We start from the raw sequence: 21,354 nt of genomic DNA, 5'->3' as shown, positions 1-21,354 counted from the left end.
AAAAATAAGGGTGTCAAGGAACTACAACAGACCATATCTGGTTAGATTCAGGAAAACAAAACCTCAATGAAAGAGTGAAGATGAGGACAGAGTGCTCATCATTGCTCACTTATTCTCCATGGTGCTGTACATCAAGCATGTGGTCGGGCTTGTCTGTCATTTCCCTCTTTCTCACTTGCCAAACAATATTATTTATTGAAAAGGGAAATCATTTTAAAGCAGAAAGTGAAAAAAAAAATCCTTTCTCGTCTCCCCTATCCCAGACGTGCAAACTCACCAATAGTGCCACCAACAGCCATTGCACCAGACATCTGAGCCAACAGTTCAGGAGAAGGTTTAAGGCCTCCGAGTGTAGCAGCAATGCCTCCAGCCACACCAATCATTCCCAAAGCGTTGCCAAGACGAGCAGTTTTTTGAGTGGACAGTCCAGCCAAAGCTCCAACACAGCACAGGCCTGATCCAAGATACATCATCTGATGAATAATAATTCACATCATTAATGCAGTTTATAACATCATGTAAAGGAAGATTTGCATTTATAGAGCACCTTTCACATGCTCAGAATGTCCCAAAGCATTCTATTGCCAAAGTATTTTTGAAGTGTAGGCATTGTTGTTTTGTAGGCAAACATGGAGCCAATGTGTGCACAGCAGGGTCCCACAAACACCAATAAGAACACCAAATACTCCTAAAGTACAAAATAAGATCTGGTTGTTTCCAGGATTATTGTGTCACTATGTAACACGTCATAAAATATATCAGCTTCAGGGTCTTCCAAGTAAAACTATTAAAGAACTACATTTAAGTTATAAAATATTTTCCCTCAATGTCAATGCATATAATTCAATCTATTAATATACAGGAATAGAACTAACACCCTCACCCCCCACCCCCCAAGCACCCTCCCCCACACATGTTTGAGCAAATCAGGAATAGAAAATTTCAATCAAGTTTTCAAGCAGCTGTATCATTGTTACGTGCACTTTGATGCCACATATTTCTCCTGCATTTCGGCAAGCATTTTATTTCACTGAGAACGTAAACATCAGCTCAAGTACAAACTCAATCCAGAGCTCAAAGAGGAACCAGGAATAAGCGAACAATGGAATTAGGACCATGAGGTCAGGAATATGACAGTACTATTTGATTTAATTTTCTCTTTGATAAATAACACAGCCTTGAAGCTGCTGTCTGATTGTAGTGAATCTATTTTCTGTTTATTATATTTATAAACTATGACAGTACTGCTGTCATAGTTTTCTCAAACATGAAGAACTATCATTTGAGCCTATTATGATTCTTTGTGCGTGTGTATAACTTCACATATCCTTTGCTGTACACCTGAACACATGTAACAGAGGAGGGAGCTGGGTGGTGCAAGGGGTTAGCTACACAGTCCTTTCACCTGAGGTCTGGGTTCAAATTAGAGTGATGAAATGAAAGTCTGTTCTCTCTGGCAGCTGTAAGGGTCCTGTTGCTTCATTGGTAGATAAACCCTAATTTAGAAAACCCAGATTAATATCAGCAATTTAGGATATATGCAAATTAATGGATTCAAACTTTATATGTGGCTCATGTTTCCATGGGGTGCAACTAATCGACCCATGAAGACAAAAAGCTTGAACACTGCTGTCCTAAAATGTCACTCATCGTTCCCACTGATGTGTCCCCATACTGTTGGCATGGGTTATGTCCTCTTCTTTTCTCTTCAATTGACGGAATCACCGGAAATGCCCCCTCATTACTTTATATTAGACTGCATCTCTGGCTCAGACTGTACTTATACAATTGTGGCCGCTCAAATGTCCTAAACTTTGAAACATAGTGATTGTTGCTAATAAGGCAAAGGTGCAGCTATTTAGCATGCAGGTATATCCTGTGAACAGCAATGGGCCAAATAAGCAGTTAATCTGTTTTTAACTATGTTAGTTGAGGGCAGAATATCGGTGAGATATGGTGGGACAAAATTTTCATCTACCTGCTGGCCATGTCCTACATGAAATGAGTTTCAGCAATGTCAGTCCAGTGAACATGAGCCCCCAGTACAAAACTGCTCCTAGTTCAGCACTAACTGGCAATTCCACTCAGAGGTAATAGGTTGTCTGCTCTGGGAAATAGAAAAGGTCACGCTTTTGAAGCTCATGCTCAAGTACATTGTTAGGACAGGGTAGAGCGCACTTTGTTATGCATCTATCCATGTTTTACATAAACTGGGAGTACTTCGACCCTGAGCTAAGTTTCCAACCCCATATACCCTCCATCACAAAGACCGTCTACTTCCACCTCGGTAACTTCCACCCGCCTCAATCTATCTGCCACTGAAACCCTCATCCGTAGGGTTGTCACCTCCACACTTGTCTATTCCAATGCTCTCCTGACCGGCTTTTCATCCTCCATCAGCTGATCCAAAACTCTGCTGCCCATATCCTGTCCTACACCAAGTCTCGTTCACCTATCACCCCTGTTCTTGCTGACGAACATTGGCTCCCAGGCTCCCAACACCTCAAATTTAAAATTCTCATTCCCGTGTTTAAATCCCTCCATGGTCTTGCCCCTTCTTATCTCTAAACTCTTCCAGCTGTTTACAAAATCTGGAAATAAAAAGCTGGTACCAGTAAAAGTGACCATGAAGCTGTTGGATTGTTGTAAAAAACAACTTGTTCACTAATGTCGTTTAAGGAATGAAATCTGCTTTCCTTACCCGGTCTGGCCTATATGTGAATCCAGTCCCACATCAACGTGGTTTACTCTTAACTGCCCTCTGAAGTGGCCTAGCAAGCCTCTCAGTTGTATCAAACTGCTACACAGCGGTTCAAGAAGGCAGCCCACCATCACCTTCTCAGGGCAACAAGGGATGGGCAATAAATGTCAGTTTTGCAAGTGTCGCTCATATTCCGAGAATGAATAAATTTTTTAAAACCCTCTCAAATTCTCCGGTTCTTTGACTCCAGCATTGGTGGCTGTGCCATCAGTCACCCAGGCCCATGCTCCCTAGACCCCTAAGCTTGTCCCCTTCCCTCTCCTCCTTTAAGACCCTCCTTAAAACCCACCTCTTTGATAAAGCTTTTAGTCACCTTTCCTAATATCTCCTTCTTTGGCTCAGTGTCCATTTTTTCCCAAGTGACTTGGGACATTTGTCTATGTTAAAGACACTATATAAATGCAAGCTATTGTTGTTGTTGTTGTTACTAGCTGTTCTATTACTTGGTACTAACATCTCTCACACTCAAGAGCACAAAATACATGTTAAAAAAGTTAATATAAAATGGCAAGGAAGCTTAAAACCTGCACACAAACAAAAAAGGTAAGGAAAGTAAACCTGACTTTGAGTAGTAGATTTACAGATTAAATTCACAGAAGTGTCTCACCTGTTCAATAGAATAATCACTGTTCAGTGCAAGTGCGTAACCTCCAACAAAGGCCCCACCAGGCAGCAGATACAGATAGTTATACTCTAGGGGATCAGTGGGTCGTTTAAACATATCCAACATCTTCTTAGTGACTAAGAAACCACCTGAAGTGAGCAGTAGCAGAAAAATATAAAAGAACTGAAATCATCAGGCAATTCAGTAGATTCATGCCCTGTAGATTCCAGGTTATAAACACAACTGGAAGTACTGGGGAGGAATTGCAAGATACAACAAAATTTAGCACCTTTACTAGAGAAACTTTTTCTCTAAAGTTCAATATTTTGGACATTAGAAGATTCAGTCACAGAGAAAAAAAAAGTCAGATGGAAAAAATCCAGAAAGCCTTTTGAGCGATTTGTGGAAACCCAGTGGCCAGATGCACAATCACATGGTGATTTACTCTCAATATAAAATGCAGTCTATTGTATATGACACAGCATGAAACCTTTAAGAGCCCCATCATGAAACCACCTACAAAAGTAACAGGTATTGCAGGTAATTACAATGAGTTTCAAAGAAATGTGTGCCCCAGTTACCGAATTTAAAGCATCCATAAAAATAAACAAACAATGTATCAAAAATCTTATGTCTGCATATACTTCCCGTCTTCGCCACTTGACTTCCTATTGTCACATTTTTTGTGTCAACTTTTTTCATTATTAATTCCAATGTCCACATTTATAATGGAAAACACTTTTTCCATTATAACTCTTACTCTCATTATACAATCTGGCCAATCTGGGTTGTACAATCTGGCCACTGAGTTGCCTAAATTCTATCAACATGCTCTCCGAAATTTTTTTCATCAGCCATTTTTTCTTCTGTAACTGAAATTCTAAAGTCCAAAATATGAGTTTCACTAAAATAAAAAAACATATTTCACAACAACATGATTAAATTTATCCACTGAAGTGGTTTATGTGTCTTTCAATGTCTTCATTCAAAAGTTTTATTTAAAAGGTCTCAATCTCTCTCATAAGCCTCCACTTGGAGTTGGTACTTTTGCCCAATTTGTGATGCTGAGAGCTGAATTTGGATTGTGCAGGTCTATGTACCTAGTTTCCCAGGATGCACCAGTAACAGTCATGAGGAATATTTTTCCTTTAGCGTCTAGTAGTTTCTGTTCAAAAGTTTCTCAAAATGATTTGAAGAAAAGCCACAGGACATATTTCAAAAGTTTTAGTGAGGTAGAATTCATATTGAGTGTTTTTTGTCGCAAAAAGAGTGTGTGTGTGTGTTTCAGAGAAAAAAAATCAGTGTACTGTTTACACACCTATTGTAACCTTTGTTTTGTATTCTATGAACTTTAGAAAATGAAAAAGCAGAGAGAGTAGCGTTAGAGAGAGGTGAGCATGCACGAGCCAGCTTTCTTCAGTTAATGGCACTTCAATTGTCAAAAAGAGCAGCTGAATTTTGAAGCCAGCTAATTACCGCTCCTCTGCTCTGTTGACAGCTAGAAAAGGTCAGTGCTAATGGCTTAGTCCTGTGAGACAGAGATTCCAATTTCTAACACCTATGAGAGAGGGAGAGCGACACATACACACAAACAGAGATAAAGGCAGACAGGCAGTTTCTTTGCTCATTCTAATTTACTTTAGTTTTTATTGAAACCACACAAAGCCTCTTTGAAGGAAACAGAGAGGGCAGGAGGGGGAAGGGAGGTGGTAAAATGGTTAAGTTTGAGAGGGCTTCTGGCCTGTCACCACCTCACCCTGGCCATAAGCAGAGCCACAGGAGATCAGCTTGTCTATATTCAAAAATCTTACATCTGCATGCACTTCCTGTCAACTTTTTCTATTATAAAATCCTACGTCCACATTTATAATGGAAACTGCCCAATAAATTTGCCACACTGTAATTACACTCACCTGCCAGTGGAGGCACTGCATCTCAGCTCCTCAGCCTGTACTGCAGAGAAACTACGATGCTCCAAACAACTCTCTTTCTCTGCTTCCCAAATTACAATTAAGTTTTGCTATTTAACTGTAAATAATAATATAAAAACCAAGTAATGTATAAAAATAAGGATAAAATGTATGACTTCAAAATGAGGAGTTAAATCTGTGCAACTTGGTCCAATAATCCCCTCCCTCGAACCCTGCTTCACCTGAAGACGACACTTAGTCCATGCTACCTCTGTGAAACACCATGGGAGATCAACAAGTATGTTTTATTTTTGCCTCTAAAATATTAGACTGGAACATGGTGCCATGAAATAGTAGATATAAATTCATGCCCACAATTTCCTTGCCAGCAAATTCATGATCCTGGACAGGCAAGTGTAGAGAGGCACTAAATGGAGGTCTTGTTGTTCCCGGTGTGAAGGGAGAGGGAGTCACCCACTTCCATGTGGCTGAGGTCATGAAAGGTACCATATAAAAGCAAGTTCTTTTTTTGGATAGAATCATAGAATGGTTACAGCATGGAAGGAGGCCATTCGGCCCAACAAGTCTGCGCTGGCTCTATGCAAGAGCAATCCAGCTAGTCCCACTCCCCCCGCCCTATCCCCGTAGGCCTGCAAATTTTTTCCTTTCAAGTACTTATCCAGTTCCCTTTTGAAGGCCATGATTGAATCTGCCTCCATCACCCCCTCAGGCAGTGCATTCCAGATCCTAACCACTCGCTGTGTAAAAAAGTTTTTCTTCATGTCACTTTTGGTTCTTTCGCCAATCACCTTAAATCTATGTCCTCTGATCCTTGACTCTTCCACCAATGGGAACAGTTTCTCTCTATCTACTCTGTCTAGACCCTTCATGATTTTGAATACCTCTATCAAATCTCCTCGCAACCATCTCTGTTCCAAGGAGAACAACCCCAGCTTCTCCATCCAGCCATGTAAATAAAGTCCCTCATCCCTGGAATCATTCTAGTAAATCTTTTCTGCACCCTTTCTAAGGCCTTCACATCTTTCCTGAAGTGCAGTGCCCAGAACTGGACACAATACTCCAGTTGTGGCCGAACCAGTGTTTTATAAAGGTTCATCGTGACTTCCATACTTTTGTACTCTTATGCCTCTATTTAAAAAGCCCAGGATCCCGTATGCTTTTTTAACCACTTTCTCAACATGCCCTGCCACCTTCAACGATTTGTGCATATATACCCCCAGATCTCTCTATTCCTGTACCCCTTGTAGAGTTGTGCCCTCTAGTTTATTTTGCCTCTCCTTGTTCTTCCTACCAAAATGTATCACTTAGCATTTTTTTGCGTTACATTTCATCTGCCACGTGTCTGCCCATGCCACCAGCCTATCTATATCCTGTTGAAGTCTACCACTATCCTCCACACTGTTTACTACCCTTCCAAGTTTTGTGTCATCTGCAAATTTGGAAATTGTGCTCTGTACACCCAAGTCCAAGTCATTAATATATATAAAGAAAAGCAGTGGTCCCAGTACTGACCCCTGGGGAACACCACTGTACACCTCCCTACAGTCCGAAAAACAACCATTCACCACTACTCTATGTTTCCTGTCCCTTAGCCAATTCTGTATCTTGAATTGCTACGTTACTACTGCCCCCTTTATTCCATGAGCCGCAATCTTGATGATAAGCCTACCGCGCAGCACCTTATCAAACGCCCTTTAAAAGTCCATATACACCACATCAACTGCATTGCCCTCATCAACCCTCTCTGTTACCTCATCAAAAAACTCTATCAGGTTAGTTAAACACGATTTGCCTTTAACAAATCCATGCTGGCTTTCCCTGATCAATCCACACTCGTCCAAGTGACTGTTAATTCTGTCCCAGATTATCGTTTCTAAAAGTTTCCCCACCACTGAGGTTAAACTGACTGGCCTATAGTTGCTGGGCTTCTCTTTACACTCTTTTTTGAATAAGGGTGTGGCATTTGCAATTCTCCAGTCCTCTGACATCACCCCTGTATCTACGGATGTTTGGAAGATTATGGCCAGTCCCTCCGCTATTTCCACCCTTACTTCCCTCAGCAACCTAGGATGCATCGCATCCGGACCGGGTGACTTTTTTACTTTACGTACAGCTAGCCTTTCTAGTACCTCTTCTTTATCAATTTTTAGCCCATCCAGTATCTCAACTATATCTTCCTTTACTGAGACTGTGGCAGCATCTTCTTACTTGGTAAAGACAGATGGAAAGTACTCATTTAGTACCTCAGCTGTCCCCTCAGCCTCCATGAGTAGATCTCCTTTATGGTCCCTAATCAGCCCTACCCCTCCTCTTACTACTCTTTTACTGTTTACATGCCTGTAGAAGACTTCTGGATTTGCTTTTATGTTGGCCACCAGTCTATTCTCATACTCTCTCTTTGCCCCTCATTTCCTTTTTCACTTCCTCTCTGAACTTTCTATATTCTGCGTGGTTCTCACTTGTGTTATCAACCTGACATCTGTCATTCTCCCCTTTTTTTAGTTTCATCTTACTCACTATCTCTTTTGTCATCCAGGGAGCTCTGGCTGTAGTTGCCCTACCTTTCTGCTCGTGGGAATGTGCCTAGACTGTACCCGAACTATCTCCTCCTTAAAGACTGTTCAATTATAGTTTTGCCTGCCAATCTCTGATTCCCATTTACCCAGGCCAGATCTGTTCTCATCCCATTGAAATTGGCCTTCCTCCAATTGAGTATTTTTACTTTAGAGTGGTCCGTGTCCTTTTCCATAGCTATTCTAAACCTTATGATACTATTATCGCTGCTCCCTAAATACTCTCCCATTGACACTTGCTCCACTTGGCCCACCTCATTCCCTGGAACCAAGTCCAGCAATGCCTCCTTCCTCGTTGGGCCGGAAATGTACTGATTAAGAAAGTTATCCTGGACACATTTCAAAAATTCCTCCTCCTCTGTGCCCCATATATTATTATTGTTATCCCAGTTTATATTAGGATAATTGAAGTCCCCACTTATCACTACTCTTTGGTTTTCACCTCTCTGTAATTTCCCTGCAAATTTGCTCCTCTATATCCTTCCCACTAGTTGGCGGCCTATAGAATACACCCAGTAGTGTAATAGGACCTCTTCTATTTCTTAACTCTAACCAAATAGATTCTATCCTTGACCCCTCCAGGACATCCTCTCTCTCCAGTACGGCAATTTTCTCCTTAATCAATATCGCCACTCCTCCTCCTTTCTTTTCTTCCAATCTTTCCTGAACACCTTGTATCCATAAGAACATAAGACCATAAGAGATAGGAGCAGGAGTAGGCCATTCGGCCCCTCGAGCCTGTTCCGCCATTTATCGGCCCCTCGAGCCTGTTCCGCCATTTAATGAGATCATGGCTGATCTGATTTTTACCTCAACTCCACTTTCCTGCCTTTTCCTCATATTCTTTGACTCCCTTGCTGATCAAAAATTTGTCTAACTCAGCCTTGAATGTATTCAATGACTCAGCCTCCACAGCTTTTTAGGGTAAAGAATTCCAAAGATTCACGACCCTCTGGGAGAAGAAATTCCTCCTCATTTCCATCTTAAACGGGCGACCTCTTATTCTGAGACTATGCCCCCTAGTTTTAGATTCCCCCAGGAGGGGTAACATCCTCTCAGCATCTACCCTATCGATTCCCCTCAGAATCTTGTATGTTTCAATAAGATCTCCTCTTACTATTCCAAACTCCAATGAGTATAGACCCAACCTGTTCAATCTTTCCTCATAAGACAACCCTTCCATACTCGGAATCAACCTACTGAACCTTCTCTGAAGTGCCTCCAATGCAAGTATGTCTTTCCTTAAATAAGGGCACCAGAACTGTACGCAGTACTCCAGGTGTGGTCTCACCAGCACCCTGTACAGTTGTAGCATGACTTCCCTGCTTTTATACTCCATCCCCCTAGAAATAAAGGCCAATATTCCGTTTGCCTTCCGGATTACCTGCTGCACCTGTATGTTGACTTTTTGTGTTTCATGTACGAGGACACCCTGATCCCTCTGGACCGCAGCATTTTGTAGTATTTCTCCATTCAAATAATATTTTGCTTTTTTATTTTTCCTCCCAAAGCGGATGACGTCACATTTTCCCACATTATATTCCATCTGCCAAATTTTTGCCCATTCGCTTAACCTGTCAATATCCCTTTGCAGACACTTTGTGTTCTCATCGCAACTTGCTTTTCCACCAATCTTTGTATCATCAGAAAATTTGGCCACAAGACACTCTGTTCCTTCATCCAAGTCATTGATATATATTGTAAATAGTTGAGGTCCCAGCACTGATCCCTGCGGCACCCCACTAGTTACAGATTGCCATTTTGAAAATGACCCTTTTATCCTGTCTCTTTGTTTTCTGTTAGTTAGCCAATCCTCTATCCATGCCAGTATATTACCCCCAACACCATGAGCCCTTATCTCGTGCAGTAATCTTTTATGTGGCACCTTATCGAATGCCTTTTGGAAATCCAAATATACTGCATCCATTGGTTCCCCTTTATCCACCCTGCCTGTTACTTCCTCAAAGAGCTCTAATAAATTTGTCAGACACGACTTCCCCTTCATAAAACCATGTTGACTCTCCTTGATTGTATTATGAGTCTCCAAATGTCCTGCTACTGCTTCCTTAATAATGGATTCTAGCATTTTCCCAATGACAGATGTTACGCTAACTGGTCTAGTTACCTGCTTTCTGTCTCACTCCCTTCTTGAATTGGGGTGTTACGTTTGCGGTTTTCCAATCTGCTGGGACCTTTCCAGAATCTAGTGAATTCTGGAAGATTACAACCAATGCATCCACTATCTCTGTAGCCACTTCCTTTAAGACCCTCGGATGCAAGCCATCAGGTCCAGGGGACTTGTCAGCCTTTAGACCCATTAGTTTACCTAGTCCTTTTTCTCTACTGATAGTGATTGTTTTTAGTTGCTCCCTCCCCTTTGCCCCTTGATTATCTACTATTATTGGTATATTATTAAGTGTCTTCTACTGTGAAGACAGATGCAAAATATCTGTTCAATTCCTCTGCCATTTCCTTGTTTTCCATTATTATTTCCCCAGGCTCATCCACTAAGGGACCGATGTTTACTTTAGCTACCCTCTTCCTTTTTATATACTTGTAGAAGCTTTTACTGTCAGTTTTTATATTTCTTGCTAGTTTACGCTCATAATTTATTTTCTCCCTCTTTATTATTCTTTTAGTCATCCTTTGCTGGTTTTTAAAGTTTTCCCAATCTTCAGGCTTACCAGTAATCTTTGCCATGTTGTATGCCAGGAATATTTAATACCCAATCCTGCCCTTTTTTGAGTCAGGTCTCCGTTATCACCACAACACTGTATTCCCATTTGGCTATTTGCACCTGCAGCTCACCAACCTTGTTTACCACGCTTTGTGCGTTCACACACATTCACTGCAAACCAGTCTTAGACTTTCTTTTATTCTCTCTTTGTCTGATCCCATCTAATACTGTACTATTACTTGCTTCCATGCTATTTTTCTCCCCGATCCTTTGTGCCACTTGTTTCTCCTTTCCATTGCTACATCCTGGTGTCCATCTCCCTGCCGAATTAGTTTAAACCCTCCTCCACCGCACTAGCAAACCTCCCCGCAAAGACATTGGTCCCAGCTCCGTTGAGGTGCAACCCGTCTGGCCTGTACAGGTCCCATCTTCCCCAGAACTGGTCCCAATGCCTCAGGAAACTAAAGCCCTCCCTCCTGCACTATCTCTCCAGCCACGCATTCATCTGCTCTATCCTCCTATTTCTATGCTCACTAGTGCGTGGTACCGGGAGTAATCCAGAGATTACTACCTTTGAGGTCCTGCTTCTTACTCTCTTTCCTAACTCCTTAAAATCTGCCGACAGGACCTCATCCCTCTTTCTACCTATGTCGTTGGTCGCGATATGGACCACGACCTCTGGCTGTTCACTCTCCCTACCCCCCCCCCCCCCCCAAGAATGTTCTGCAGCCGCTCAGTGACATCCTTGAACCTGGCACCAGGGAGGCAACATACCATCCTGGAATCACGTCTGCGGCCGCAGGAACGCCTGTCTGTTCCCCTAAAATAGAATCCCCTATCACTATTGCTCTCCTGATCTTTCTCCTCCCCCCCTGTACAGCTGAACAACAATTGATAGAGTCCTGTCAGCAGGTTTTGGCCTGCTGTAGTTTACAATGCATTAAACTTCCAAGTGTTCTAGCAGTTTAGCAGCAAACAGACACTAAGAAGTACAAACTGCATTTGCGAGGGGGGAATCTAAAAAGAGGAATAATAAGTTAAACATACTCTGGTACTGGTTATCAGCAAAACTCTTAAACTGTCAAATTTAATTTCTATAAACTTGCTTAACATGCATCTGTTTTCCTTTACAAAAATGATTAAACGTACTTCAAACTGGGGTATTATCTTTTTGCAGCATCCATGCATATACATTGACAAAAAAATACACTCAGCAAATGTGATGACTAAATTAGGAGCGGGTGCTAACTGTCTGACAGAGATTAAAACAGGAAATGAGTATTAGTTAAATATTCAAATTTTTCATCAACAAAACTTGCATTGCTATCGCACCAACAATGTGGTAAATGTTTCAAGGCACTTCACAGAGGTGAAAGTGGGTATCGAGCAGTAAAAAGAGAAGAATTAGGAGAAGTTACCGAAAGCATAATCGAAGGGTCAGGTTTTGAGGAAGCTTTTAAAGATGAGGAAAGAGGTAGCAAAGTGTAGGGGCTTTGGGAGTGTTACAGAGAGTATTATATGGCTAAGATGGCTGAAGGCTCTGCCCCTGAAATTGGAGAATGCAAACAAGGCCAGAGTTGGAAGAGTGAAGGGAAGTGCAAAGGGCACACCCTGACATGAAAGACTGGAAGAGGTTGCAGAAGTGGGAAGAGGAGGGGTGGGGGGCGGGTGCGAGACAATGGAAGGAGGAACTTACTGTGGGGGATGAGGAGTCATTGGAGGTTGGGAAGGGCAGGGTTGATAGGAGGGCAGGGTTGATAGGAGAGCAGGGTAGTTTAGGATGAGTTAAAGTTTATGTAGGCTGAAAATCTTGAGGACAGTGAAGAAATGGTTAGAGAAACCAAGTTGGGAGATGAGGAAGGCAGGATGTGAGCTCCAAAAGTGAAGGAAAAGGTGATTGATGCTGGAAGGTGGAAATAGGCAGTCTTGGCGATGAATAGGAGATTTGGTTTGAAGCTCGCTCATGATCAAACAGGACAGTGAGGTAGTGGATAGAGGAGTACAACCTGGGAAATCAGCCAGGAAATGCAAGGTAATGCAACTGGAGTGTGGCGTCTATTTTAAATGGGCGCTAAGTGGGATAGCTTCACCTTAGCAATTTTGAGTAGGAGAAAGTTTGCTTCTCTGTGACTTACTGTCAGCTAGGGAACTTGAATTGTACTGATTTGCTTCTGGAACCATCGCCTGAGAACAGTTTTATTTTGGTTCAACCAGATACACAGTACTCCTAAAGAGGTTCTTACCAGCAATATTAACCGAGGAAATGAAAGCTGCCATCAAAGCAAGAAATTCTGGAATGTTCCTTGGTGTGTAACTTCCTCCCATCAGGGCCAACCCACCAACTGCAGTTAAACCTGTTGAAAATTGAGGGGGAATAACAGATGCAAATTTGGTCTTATCGCCATCATACTCAAACAAAAAAGAAAATAAAAACTTTCTTTTTTAATTTGTTAACATATGCAAACCCTTTTCCTATGAAACCCATCAAACATATACCGAGCCTGATTTTCAACCCCACCTTAGCAGAACTTCTGCCGCCTGATCCCAGCGTCTCTAACCTAAGTCCATATCCTAGGGTCAGGCTTGAAGCAGACTTCCAGTGGGACGATCGGTTATACTGCCTTTAGAGCATTTAGCATGCTATAGCAACTCAAGATGCCAGGAACATCCAACTGTTTGCAAGGAATGGTAAAATTATTGTGCAAGTGACATATTCTCATCGATTGAGCGTCATTACAATATCCCTGCCCATAGCTAGGTGGGCGTGTTGAACATCTGACTTCACTTCGAGTGGGAAATCTCAAAAGTGGTGGAACTGCTCCCCACCCGATTTTTCACTTCCGCTAATTGGAGGCAGCGCAGAGGGAAATCATCCCCACTGCATAGAGGCAAATTCAACTATTACTCCAGTACATTACTTAGAAGTTATAAATTATAGACCATCACTCGCCCAGTTTAGGACATCACCTCAAACCCTCCAACTGCGCTACCCAAGATGTAAACAGAGAATGTAACTTTTCATCAAACCTCAGGCTCTAAGGAAGGGTAGTCTGTTATCCATCTGCCTCTTTCAAATGTTGATCAAGCATTTTCCCCAGCATATTCTGCCTTTATTTCAAATATGCTGCTTACGCAATGTTCTTCTTTTATTCCTATATTTATGCATTTTTGGATTCAGTTACACTTCCAATTATTCTTACTTTTGATATATTTTCAAATATTTGGATTAAGAGCAATGTTGTTGGATCACTCCCTACAGAAATACACAAATTAAAAATTGTTCTTTAAAAATTCAAAGTGCGTATAGTTATGCTTCTGAATGAGCCTTTCTCAACAGGAGTGCAGATTGGAGAACCAGGTCCAGAGATCAGCTTGCCTGCTTTGTGGCTCTACTGCTTTTCTGATTAATTTTACCCTATAGGAAAATTTACCTGATGATGTTCAGTCAGCGAGAGGTATTTTTGAACATCACATAAAATGAACAGAATAAGGAATGAAGACACCGTAAAACAATCCTAATAACTATACAACTATACATGAACCCACAGCACAAAACTGTTTCTAATTCAGCACTAACTGTGCTTTACTAACTGCAATATTACAATGGTCTTCACTAAGGTATACTCTTCAAATAAAGGAGCCAATTTCTTCAAGCATCTCCAGCAATATATTTTTATTAAAATACAAAATGCCTGTTCATGTGAAAGATTAAAGTATGCAATTTACCGCAGTCAAAATTCCTAGTGTAGTCCCAAGCCACAAAGTTAAACAAGCTTGCTACCTGTGTGGAGGTTCTCACAGTAACAATTAACAGCTTGCTCCAATGTCAACGTATGGACAAAACTTGCCCCAAATTTTAATGCCTAGATTAATTACCAAAATGGGAAGCACATCCATTACAGTAAAACTAAAGACTGTGCCACTTGGACTGCAGATATTTTAATAAGTTGTCAAATTCTGTAACCCTAAACTTACATCCAAATGTCCCACAGTGAATTGTTAAAACAATCAGTAGAGATTCTCCTCAGTTTTTAGGAAATAAATGACTAGAGTTTTCTCAATAAATACTGCAGTGCCTACCTGAGATGGCATTGGTAACAGACATAAGTGGGGAGTGAAGGGATGGTGCGACTCCCCAAACCGTATGATATCCAACAATTCCAGCCAGTCCAAAGATAGTCACCATGTGAGTGAACGCAACATTAGGGGCAGAGATTCCGAGTCCCATTAAAGTAGTCAGACCTGTGAATAAAAATGATTATTAAAGCTAGTTCATTAAAGCAAAAACAAATGAGGGAAGCTCAGTAGCATTAAATGGAAGACTATTCAAAAGGCAATGGTGGTAACTGAAATCTTTTACACCATACAGCCACCACAAATTCCACACTACATCATGTCTTTAAATTAATTTTTGCTGTTTGATTACACTTTTGTTTACAAAAGTTGACTTTTTCTTGACGGACGTTTTTCTATTTTTAATGACAGGAAGTTTTTTTTTTATTACATATCAGAGTGGAGAGTCAAGACACCAACTTGAAATGGAAATAAGCACAAAAAAAAGAAATAAATTGGAGTAAATACTCTGAACTTTTAAAACACCCAATGGCAAAAATTAATATCAATAATATATTGTGTGTGGCTAAGGGAGTTTCCCATTAAGAGGTTGATAGATGTGGCTGATGTGGGGTCTTCAATTTCTTATTAGCCCTTAATGGAAAATTAAGGGCACTCAGAGATTGATCAGATTACTGGTTTCTGAGCAATTAACATCGGTTTCCAATTAAAAGAATTGTGTACATTATAGCATCAATTAGCACAAGGTCAAAGCGTTCGTCACAAAAACTGCAAAAGGATAACATAAACTGTCCCACTTGGTTCACGAGGCATTCACTTGCAGCTACAGACAGCTGACGCGAGCAAATCTGAAGCGTATCCAGTGGTAGCAGGCTACAACATTAAAGGCCCAAGTTTCACCAAAGCACAGCTGTAAAGTACTGAACTAACGCTTTTATTGCTAGCGATTTGCACCCTTAAAAGTACAGTAAAAGTCTGCAAAATTCACTTGTTTAGAAATGGTGAAAGTAAAATCTAATTGTTAACAGCTGTAAGTCTACATGCCCAAGCATCTGCGGAAAAATAAGAAATACTTATTTTTATATATTTATTGTTTCCACTTTCTTTTTGTAAAAGGGAAAGAGGACCATCCAGCTTTCATTTGTATTAACTCTGCAGATTCACATTTTCCCTTCAAACAACTTCACTATTAAATACTATAAACTAAAATTAAAGAAAGAAGTTGGTTCTAATAAATTGGCTGTCTCGAGTTTCCTACTGTTTTCACCCCCAGGCAAAACATTTGGATGGTTTTCTTTGCATAAACTTGCAGCCAGGCTCAAGCAGTATCTTTGGTAAATTTCAAGGATTGTGGAAAAACCTGGTGCGAGATAGTTTATGTCTTTAGTCTTTAGTCTAACCATTCCCTGATTTCTGGTTTCACAGGCGTTTGAAACAAATACATTTTTATTCAGCATATAAAGCAGTGCGAGAGCGGAGCGGAGGCAAGGTATAAAGTGGCACGAGAACGGAGCGGAGTTCAAGTATGAGGCGGTGTGAGAGTGGAGTGGAGTCCCAGTATGAAGCAGAGAGTGGAAGCCCAGTACAAAGCAGTGAGAGAGCAGAGGTCCAGCATAAAGCAGTGTGAGAGCAGAGGCCCAGCATAAAGCAGTGAGAGAGCAGAGGCCCAGCATAAAGCAGTGAGAGAGCAGAGGCCCAGTACAAAGCAGTGAGAGAGCAGAGGCCCAGTATAAAGCAGTGAGAGAGCGGAGGCCCAGCATAAAGCAGTGAGAGAGCAGAGGCCCAGTACAAAGCAGTGTGAGAGCAGAGGCCCAGCATAAAGCAGTGAGACAGCAGAGGCCCAGCATAAAGCAGTGAGAGAGCAGAGGCCCAGTACAAAGCAGTGAGAGAGCAGAGGCCCAGCATAAAGCAGTGAGAGAGCAGAGGCCCAGTACAAAGCAGTGAGACAGCAGAGGCCCAGCATAAAGCAGTGAGACAGCAGAGGCCCAGCATAAAGCAGTGAGAGAGCAGAGGCCCAGCATAAAGCAGTGAGAGAGCGGAGGCCCAGCATAAAGCAGTGTGAGAGCAGAGGCCCAGCATAAAGCAGTGTGAGAGCAGAGGCCCAGTACAAAGCAGTGAGAGAGCAGAGGCCCAGCATAAAGCAGTGAGACAGCAGAGGCCCAGCATAAAGCAGTGAGAGAGCGGAGGCCCAGTACAAAGCAGTGAGACAGCAGAGGCCCAGCATAAAGCAGTGAGAGAGCGGAGGCCCAGCATAAAGCAGTGAGAGAGCAGAGGCCCAGCATAAAGCAGTGAGAGAGCGGAGGCCCAGCATAAAGCAGTGTGAGAGCAGAGGCCCAGCATAAAGCAGTGTGAGAGCAGAGGCCCAGTACAAAGCAGTGAGAGAGCAGAGGCCCAGCATAAAGCAGTGAGACAGCAGAGGCCCAGCATAAAGCAGTGAGAGAGCGGAGGCCCAGTACAAAGCAGTGAGACAGCAGAGGCCCAGCATAAAGCAGTGAGAGAGCGGAGGCCCAGCATAAAGCAGTGAGACAGCAGAGGCCCAGCATAAAGCAGTGAGACAGCAGAGGCCCAGCATAAAGCAGTGAGAGAGCGGAGGCCCAGCATAAAGCAGTGAGACAGCAGAGGCCCAGCATATAGCAGTGAGAGAGCGGAGGCCCAGCATAAAGCAGTGAGAGAGCGGAGGCCCAGCATAAAGCAGTGAGAGAGCAGAGGCCCAGTATAAAGCAGTGAGAGAGCAGAGGCCCAGTATAAAGCAGTGAGACAGCGGAGGCCCAGCATAAAGCAGTGAGAGAGCAGAGGTCCAGCATAAAGCAGTGAGAGCGCGGAGGCCCAGCATAAAGCAGTGAGAGAGCAGAGGCCCAGCATAAAGCAGTGAGACAGCGGAGGCCCAGCATAAAGCAGTGAGAGAGCAGAGGCCCAGCATAAAGCAGTGAGAGAGCAGAGGCCCAGCATAAAGCAGTGAGAGAGCGGAGGCCCAGCATAAAGCAGTGAGAGAGCAGAGGCCCAGCATAAAGCAGTGAGAGAGCAGAGGCCCAGCATAAAGCAGTGAGAGAGCGGAGGCCCAGCATAAAGCAGTGAGAGAGCAGAGGCCCAGCATAAAGCAGTGAGAGAGCAGAGGCCCAGCATAAAGCAGTGAGACAGCAGAGGCCCAGTATAAAGCAGTGAGACAGCGGAGGCCCAGCATAAAGCAGTGAGAGCGCGGAGGCCCAGCATAAAGCAGTGAGAGAGCAGAGGCCCAGTACAAAGCAGTGAGAGAGCAGAGGCCCAGCATAAAGCAGTGAGAGAGCGGAGGCCCAGCATAAAGCAGTGAGAGAGCGGAGGCCCAGCATAAAGCAGTGAGAGAGCGGAGGCCCAGCATAAAGCAGTGAGAGAGCGGAGGCCCAGCATAAAGCAGTGAGAGAGCGGAGGCCCAGCATAAAGCAGTGAGAGAGCGGAGGCCCAGCATAAAGCAGTGAGAGAGCGGAGGCCCAGCATAAAGCAGTGAGACAGCGGAGGCCCAGCATAAAGCAGTGAGAGAGCGGAGGCCCAGCATAAAGCAGTGAGAGAGCGGAGGCCCAGCATAAAGCAGTGAGACAGCGGAGGCCCAGCATAAAGCAGTGAGAGAGCGGAGGCCCAGCATAAAGCAGTGAGAGAGCGGAGGCCCAGCATAAAGCAGTGAGAGAGCGGAGGCCCAGTATAAAGCAGTGAGAGAGCAGAGGCCCAGCATAAAGCAGTGAGAGAGCAGAGGCCCAGCATAAAGCAGTGAGAGAGCGGAGGCCCAGCATAAAGCAGTGAGAGAGCGGAGGCCCAGCATAAAGCAGTGAGAGAGCGGAGGCCCAGCATAAAGCAGTGAGAGAGCGGAGGCCCAGCATAAAGCAGTGAGAGAGCAGAGGCCCAGCATAAAGCAGTGAGAGAGCGGAGGCCCAGTACGAGGCGGTGTGAGAGCGGAGGCCAATTGTGAGAGCGCAGGCTCAGTATGAGGGGATGTGAGAGCGGAGGCCCGGTGTGTGAGGGAAAGCGGAGGCCCGGTGTGCGTGAGAGAGCGGAGGCCTCGGTGTGAGAGAGAGAGCGGAGGCCCCGGTGTGTGAGGGAGCTGAGGCCCCGGTGTGTGAGAGAGAGCGGAGGCCCCGGTGTGAGAGAGAGAGAGCGGAGGCCCCGGTGTGAGAGAGAGAGAGCGGAGGCCCCGGTGTGAGAGAGAGAGAGCGGAGGCCCCGGTGTGTGGGAGAGAGCGGAGGCCCCGGTGTGTGGGAGAGAGCGGAGGCCCCGGTGTGTGGGAGAGAGCGGAGGCCCCGGTGTGTGGGAGAGAGCGGAGGCCCCGGTGTGTGGGAGAGAGAGCGGAGGCCCCGGTGTGTGAGAGAGAGCGGAGGCCCCGGTGTGTGAGAGAGAGCGGAGGCCCCGGTGTGTGGGAGAGAGAGCGGAGGCCCCGGTGTGTGGGAGAGAGAGCGGAGGCCCCGGTGTGTGGGAGAGAGCGGAGGCCCCGGTGTGTGGGAGAGAGCGGAGGCCCCGGTGTGGGAGAGAGAGCGGAGGCCCCGGTGTGGGAGAGAGAGCGGAGGCCCCGGTGTGGGAGAGAGAGCGGAGGCCCCGGTGTGAGAGAGAGAGCGGAGGCCCCGGTGTGAGAGAGAGAGCGGAGGCCCCGGTGTGAGAGAGAGAGCGGAGGCCCCGGTGTGAGAGAGAGAGCGGAGGCCCCGGTGTGAGAGAGAGAGCGGAGGCCCCGGTGTGAGAGAGAGAGCGGAGGCCCCGGTGTGAGAGAGAGAGCGGAGGCCCCGGTGTGTGAGAGAGAGCGGAGGCCCCGGTGAGAGAGAGAGAGCGGAGGCACCGGTGTGAGAGAGAGAGAGCGGAGGCCCCGGTGTGAGAGAGAGAGAGCGGAGGCCCCGGTGTGTGTGAGAGAGAGAGAGCGGAGGCCCCGGTGTGTGAGAGAGAGCGGAGCTGAGGCCCCGGTGTGTGAGAGAGAGAGCGGAGGCCCCGGTGTGAGAGAGAGAGCGGAGGCCCCGGTGTGAGAGAGAGAGCGGAGGCCCCGGTGTGAGAGAGAGAGCGGAGGCCCCGGTGTGTGAGAGAGAGAGCGGAGGCCCCGGTGTGTGAGAGAGAGAGCGGAGGCCCCGGTGTGTGAGAGAGAGAGCGGAGGCCCCGGTGTGTGAGAGAGAGCGGAGGCCCCGGTGTGTGAGAGAGAGAGCGGAGGCCCCGGTGTGTGAGAGAGAGCGGAGGCCCCGGTGTGAGAGAGAGAGAGCGGAGGCCCCGGTGTGTGAGAGAGAGAGCGGAGGCCCCGGTGTGAGAGAGAGAGCGGAGGCCCCGGTGTGAGAGAGAGAGAGCGGAGGCCCCGGTGTGTGAGAGAGAGCGGAGGCCCCGGTGTGTGAGAGAGAGCGGAGGCCCCGGTGTGTGAGAGAGAGCGGAGGCCCCGGTGTGAGAGAGAGAGCGGAGGCCCCGGTGTGAGAGAGAGAGCGGAGGCCCCGGTGTGAGAGAGAGAGCGGAGGCCCCGGTGTGAGAGAGAGAGCGGAGGCCCCGGTGTGAGAGAGAGAGCGGAGGCCCCGGTGTGAGAGAGAGAGCGGAGGCCCCGGTGTGAGAGAGAGAGCGGAGGCCCCGGTGTGAGAGAGAGAGCGGAGGCCCCGGTGTGAGAGAGAGAGCGGAGGCCCCGGTGTGTGGGAGAGAGAGAGCGGAGGCCCCGGTGTGTGGGAGAGAGAGAGCGGAGGCCCCGGTGTGAGAGAGAGAGCGGAGGCCCCGGTGTGAGAGAGAGAGCGGAGGCCCCGGTGTGAGAGAGAGAGCGGAGGCCCCGGTGTGTGAGAGAGAGCGGAGGCCCCGGTGTGTGAGAGAGAGAGCGGAGGCCCCGGTGTGTGAGAGAGAGCGGAGGCCCCGGTGTGTGGGAGAGAGAGAGCGGAGGCCCCGGTGTGTGGGAGAGAGAGAGCGGAGGCCCCGGTGTGAGAGAGAGAGCGGAGGCCCCGGTGTGAGAGAGAGAGCGGAGGCCCCGGTGTGAGAGAGAGAGCGGAGGCCCCGGTGTGTGAGAGAGAGCGGAGGCCCCGGTGTGTGAGAGAGAGAGCGGAGGCCCCGGTGTGTGAGAGAGAGAGCGGAGGCCCCGGTGTGTGAGAGAGAGCGGAGGCCCCGGTGTGTGGGAGAGAGCGGAGGCCCCGGTGTGTGAGAGAGAGCGGAGGCCCCGTGTGGGAGAGAGCTGAGCTGAGTGTCTGAAACAGACAGAAAAAAAATCAAAAAGTGACATCACAACAGAAGGAGTGGCGAGGTAAGTTACAGATAAGTATTTAGTTTATTGGTTAGTGTTTTTATTGGTTAGTGTTTTTATTGGTTCGTGTTTTAAGTGGTTCATGTTTTTTTAAGTGGTTAAAGTTTTAGTGTTTACTAAACAATTAAATTGCACACAGACTTTATAATGTTAATTGTAGTTGGTTATCATTGATTGTGAAATAACGATCTTAGAAAAGGGTAAATAAATAAAGAAATAATAAATAGGAGTTAAAGGGGTACTGAGGTAAAACATAAATGAGATAAGAGGTATATATATATGTATAATATAAGTAGACTGTAAATAGAATGGAGGGGCAGCTGAAACCCATTGCCTGCAATTCCTGTGCCATGTGGAAACTCCAGGACACCTCTGATGTCCTCGGTCACCATGTGTGCAGGAAGTGCCTCTCGTTGCCTGAGCTCGAGCTCAGAGTTTGTGAGCTTGAGGAATGGCTGGAATCACTGCACGGCATATGGGAGGCTGAGAATTTCCTGGATCGTACATTCCAGGAGGTGGTCACCCCACAGCC

General features: G+C 45.7%; 1 protein-coding gene across 1 annotated transcript in view; it reads right to left on the bottom strand.

The window, feature by feature from the left end:
* Positions 1-21,354, bottom strand: part of LOC137329941 (NAD(P) transhydrogenase, mitochondrial-like) — a 139,065-nt gene that overhangs the window by 47,078 nt on the left and 70,633 nt on the right. Inside the window, exons 11-14 of the mRNA XM_067994498.1 lie at positions 14,627-14,788; positions 12,790-12,900; positions 3,369-3,514; positions 278-473 (exon numbers count right to left, since the gene is read on the bottom strand). Coding sequence (XP_067850599.1) covers positions 278-473; positions 3,369-3,514; positions 12,790-12,900; positions 14,627-14,788 — 615 coding nt within the window. The remainder of the gene's footprint in view (positions 1-277; positions 474-3,368; positions 3,515-12,789; positions 12,901-14,626; positions 14,789-21,354) is intronic.

The sequence above is a fragment of the Heptranchias perlo genome, chromosome 1, assembly GCF_035084215.1.
Source record: "Heptranchias perlo isolate sHepPer1 chromosome 1, sHepPer1.hap1, whole genome shotgun sequence".
Classification (NCBI taxonomy): domain Eukaryota; kingdom Metazoa; phylum Chordata; class Chondrichthyes; order Hexanchiformes; family Hexanchidae; genus Heptranchias; species Heptranchias perlo.
The sequence above is the reverse complement of the archived record's forward strand: the minus strand, read 5'-3'. Positions and strand labels throughout refer to the sequence as shown.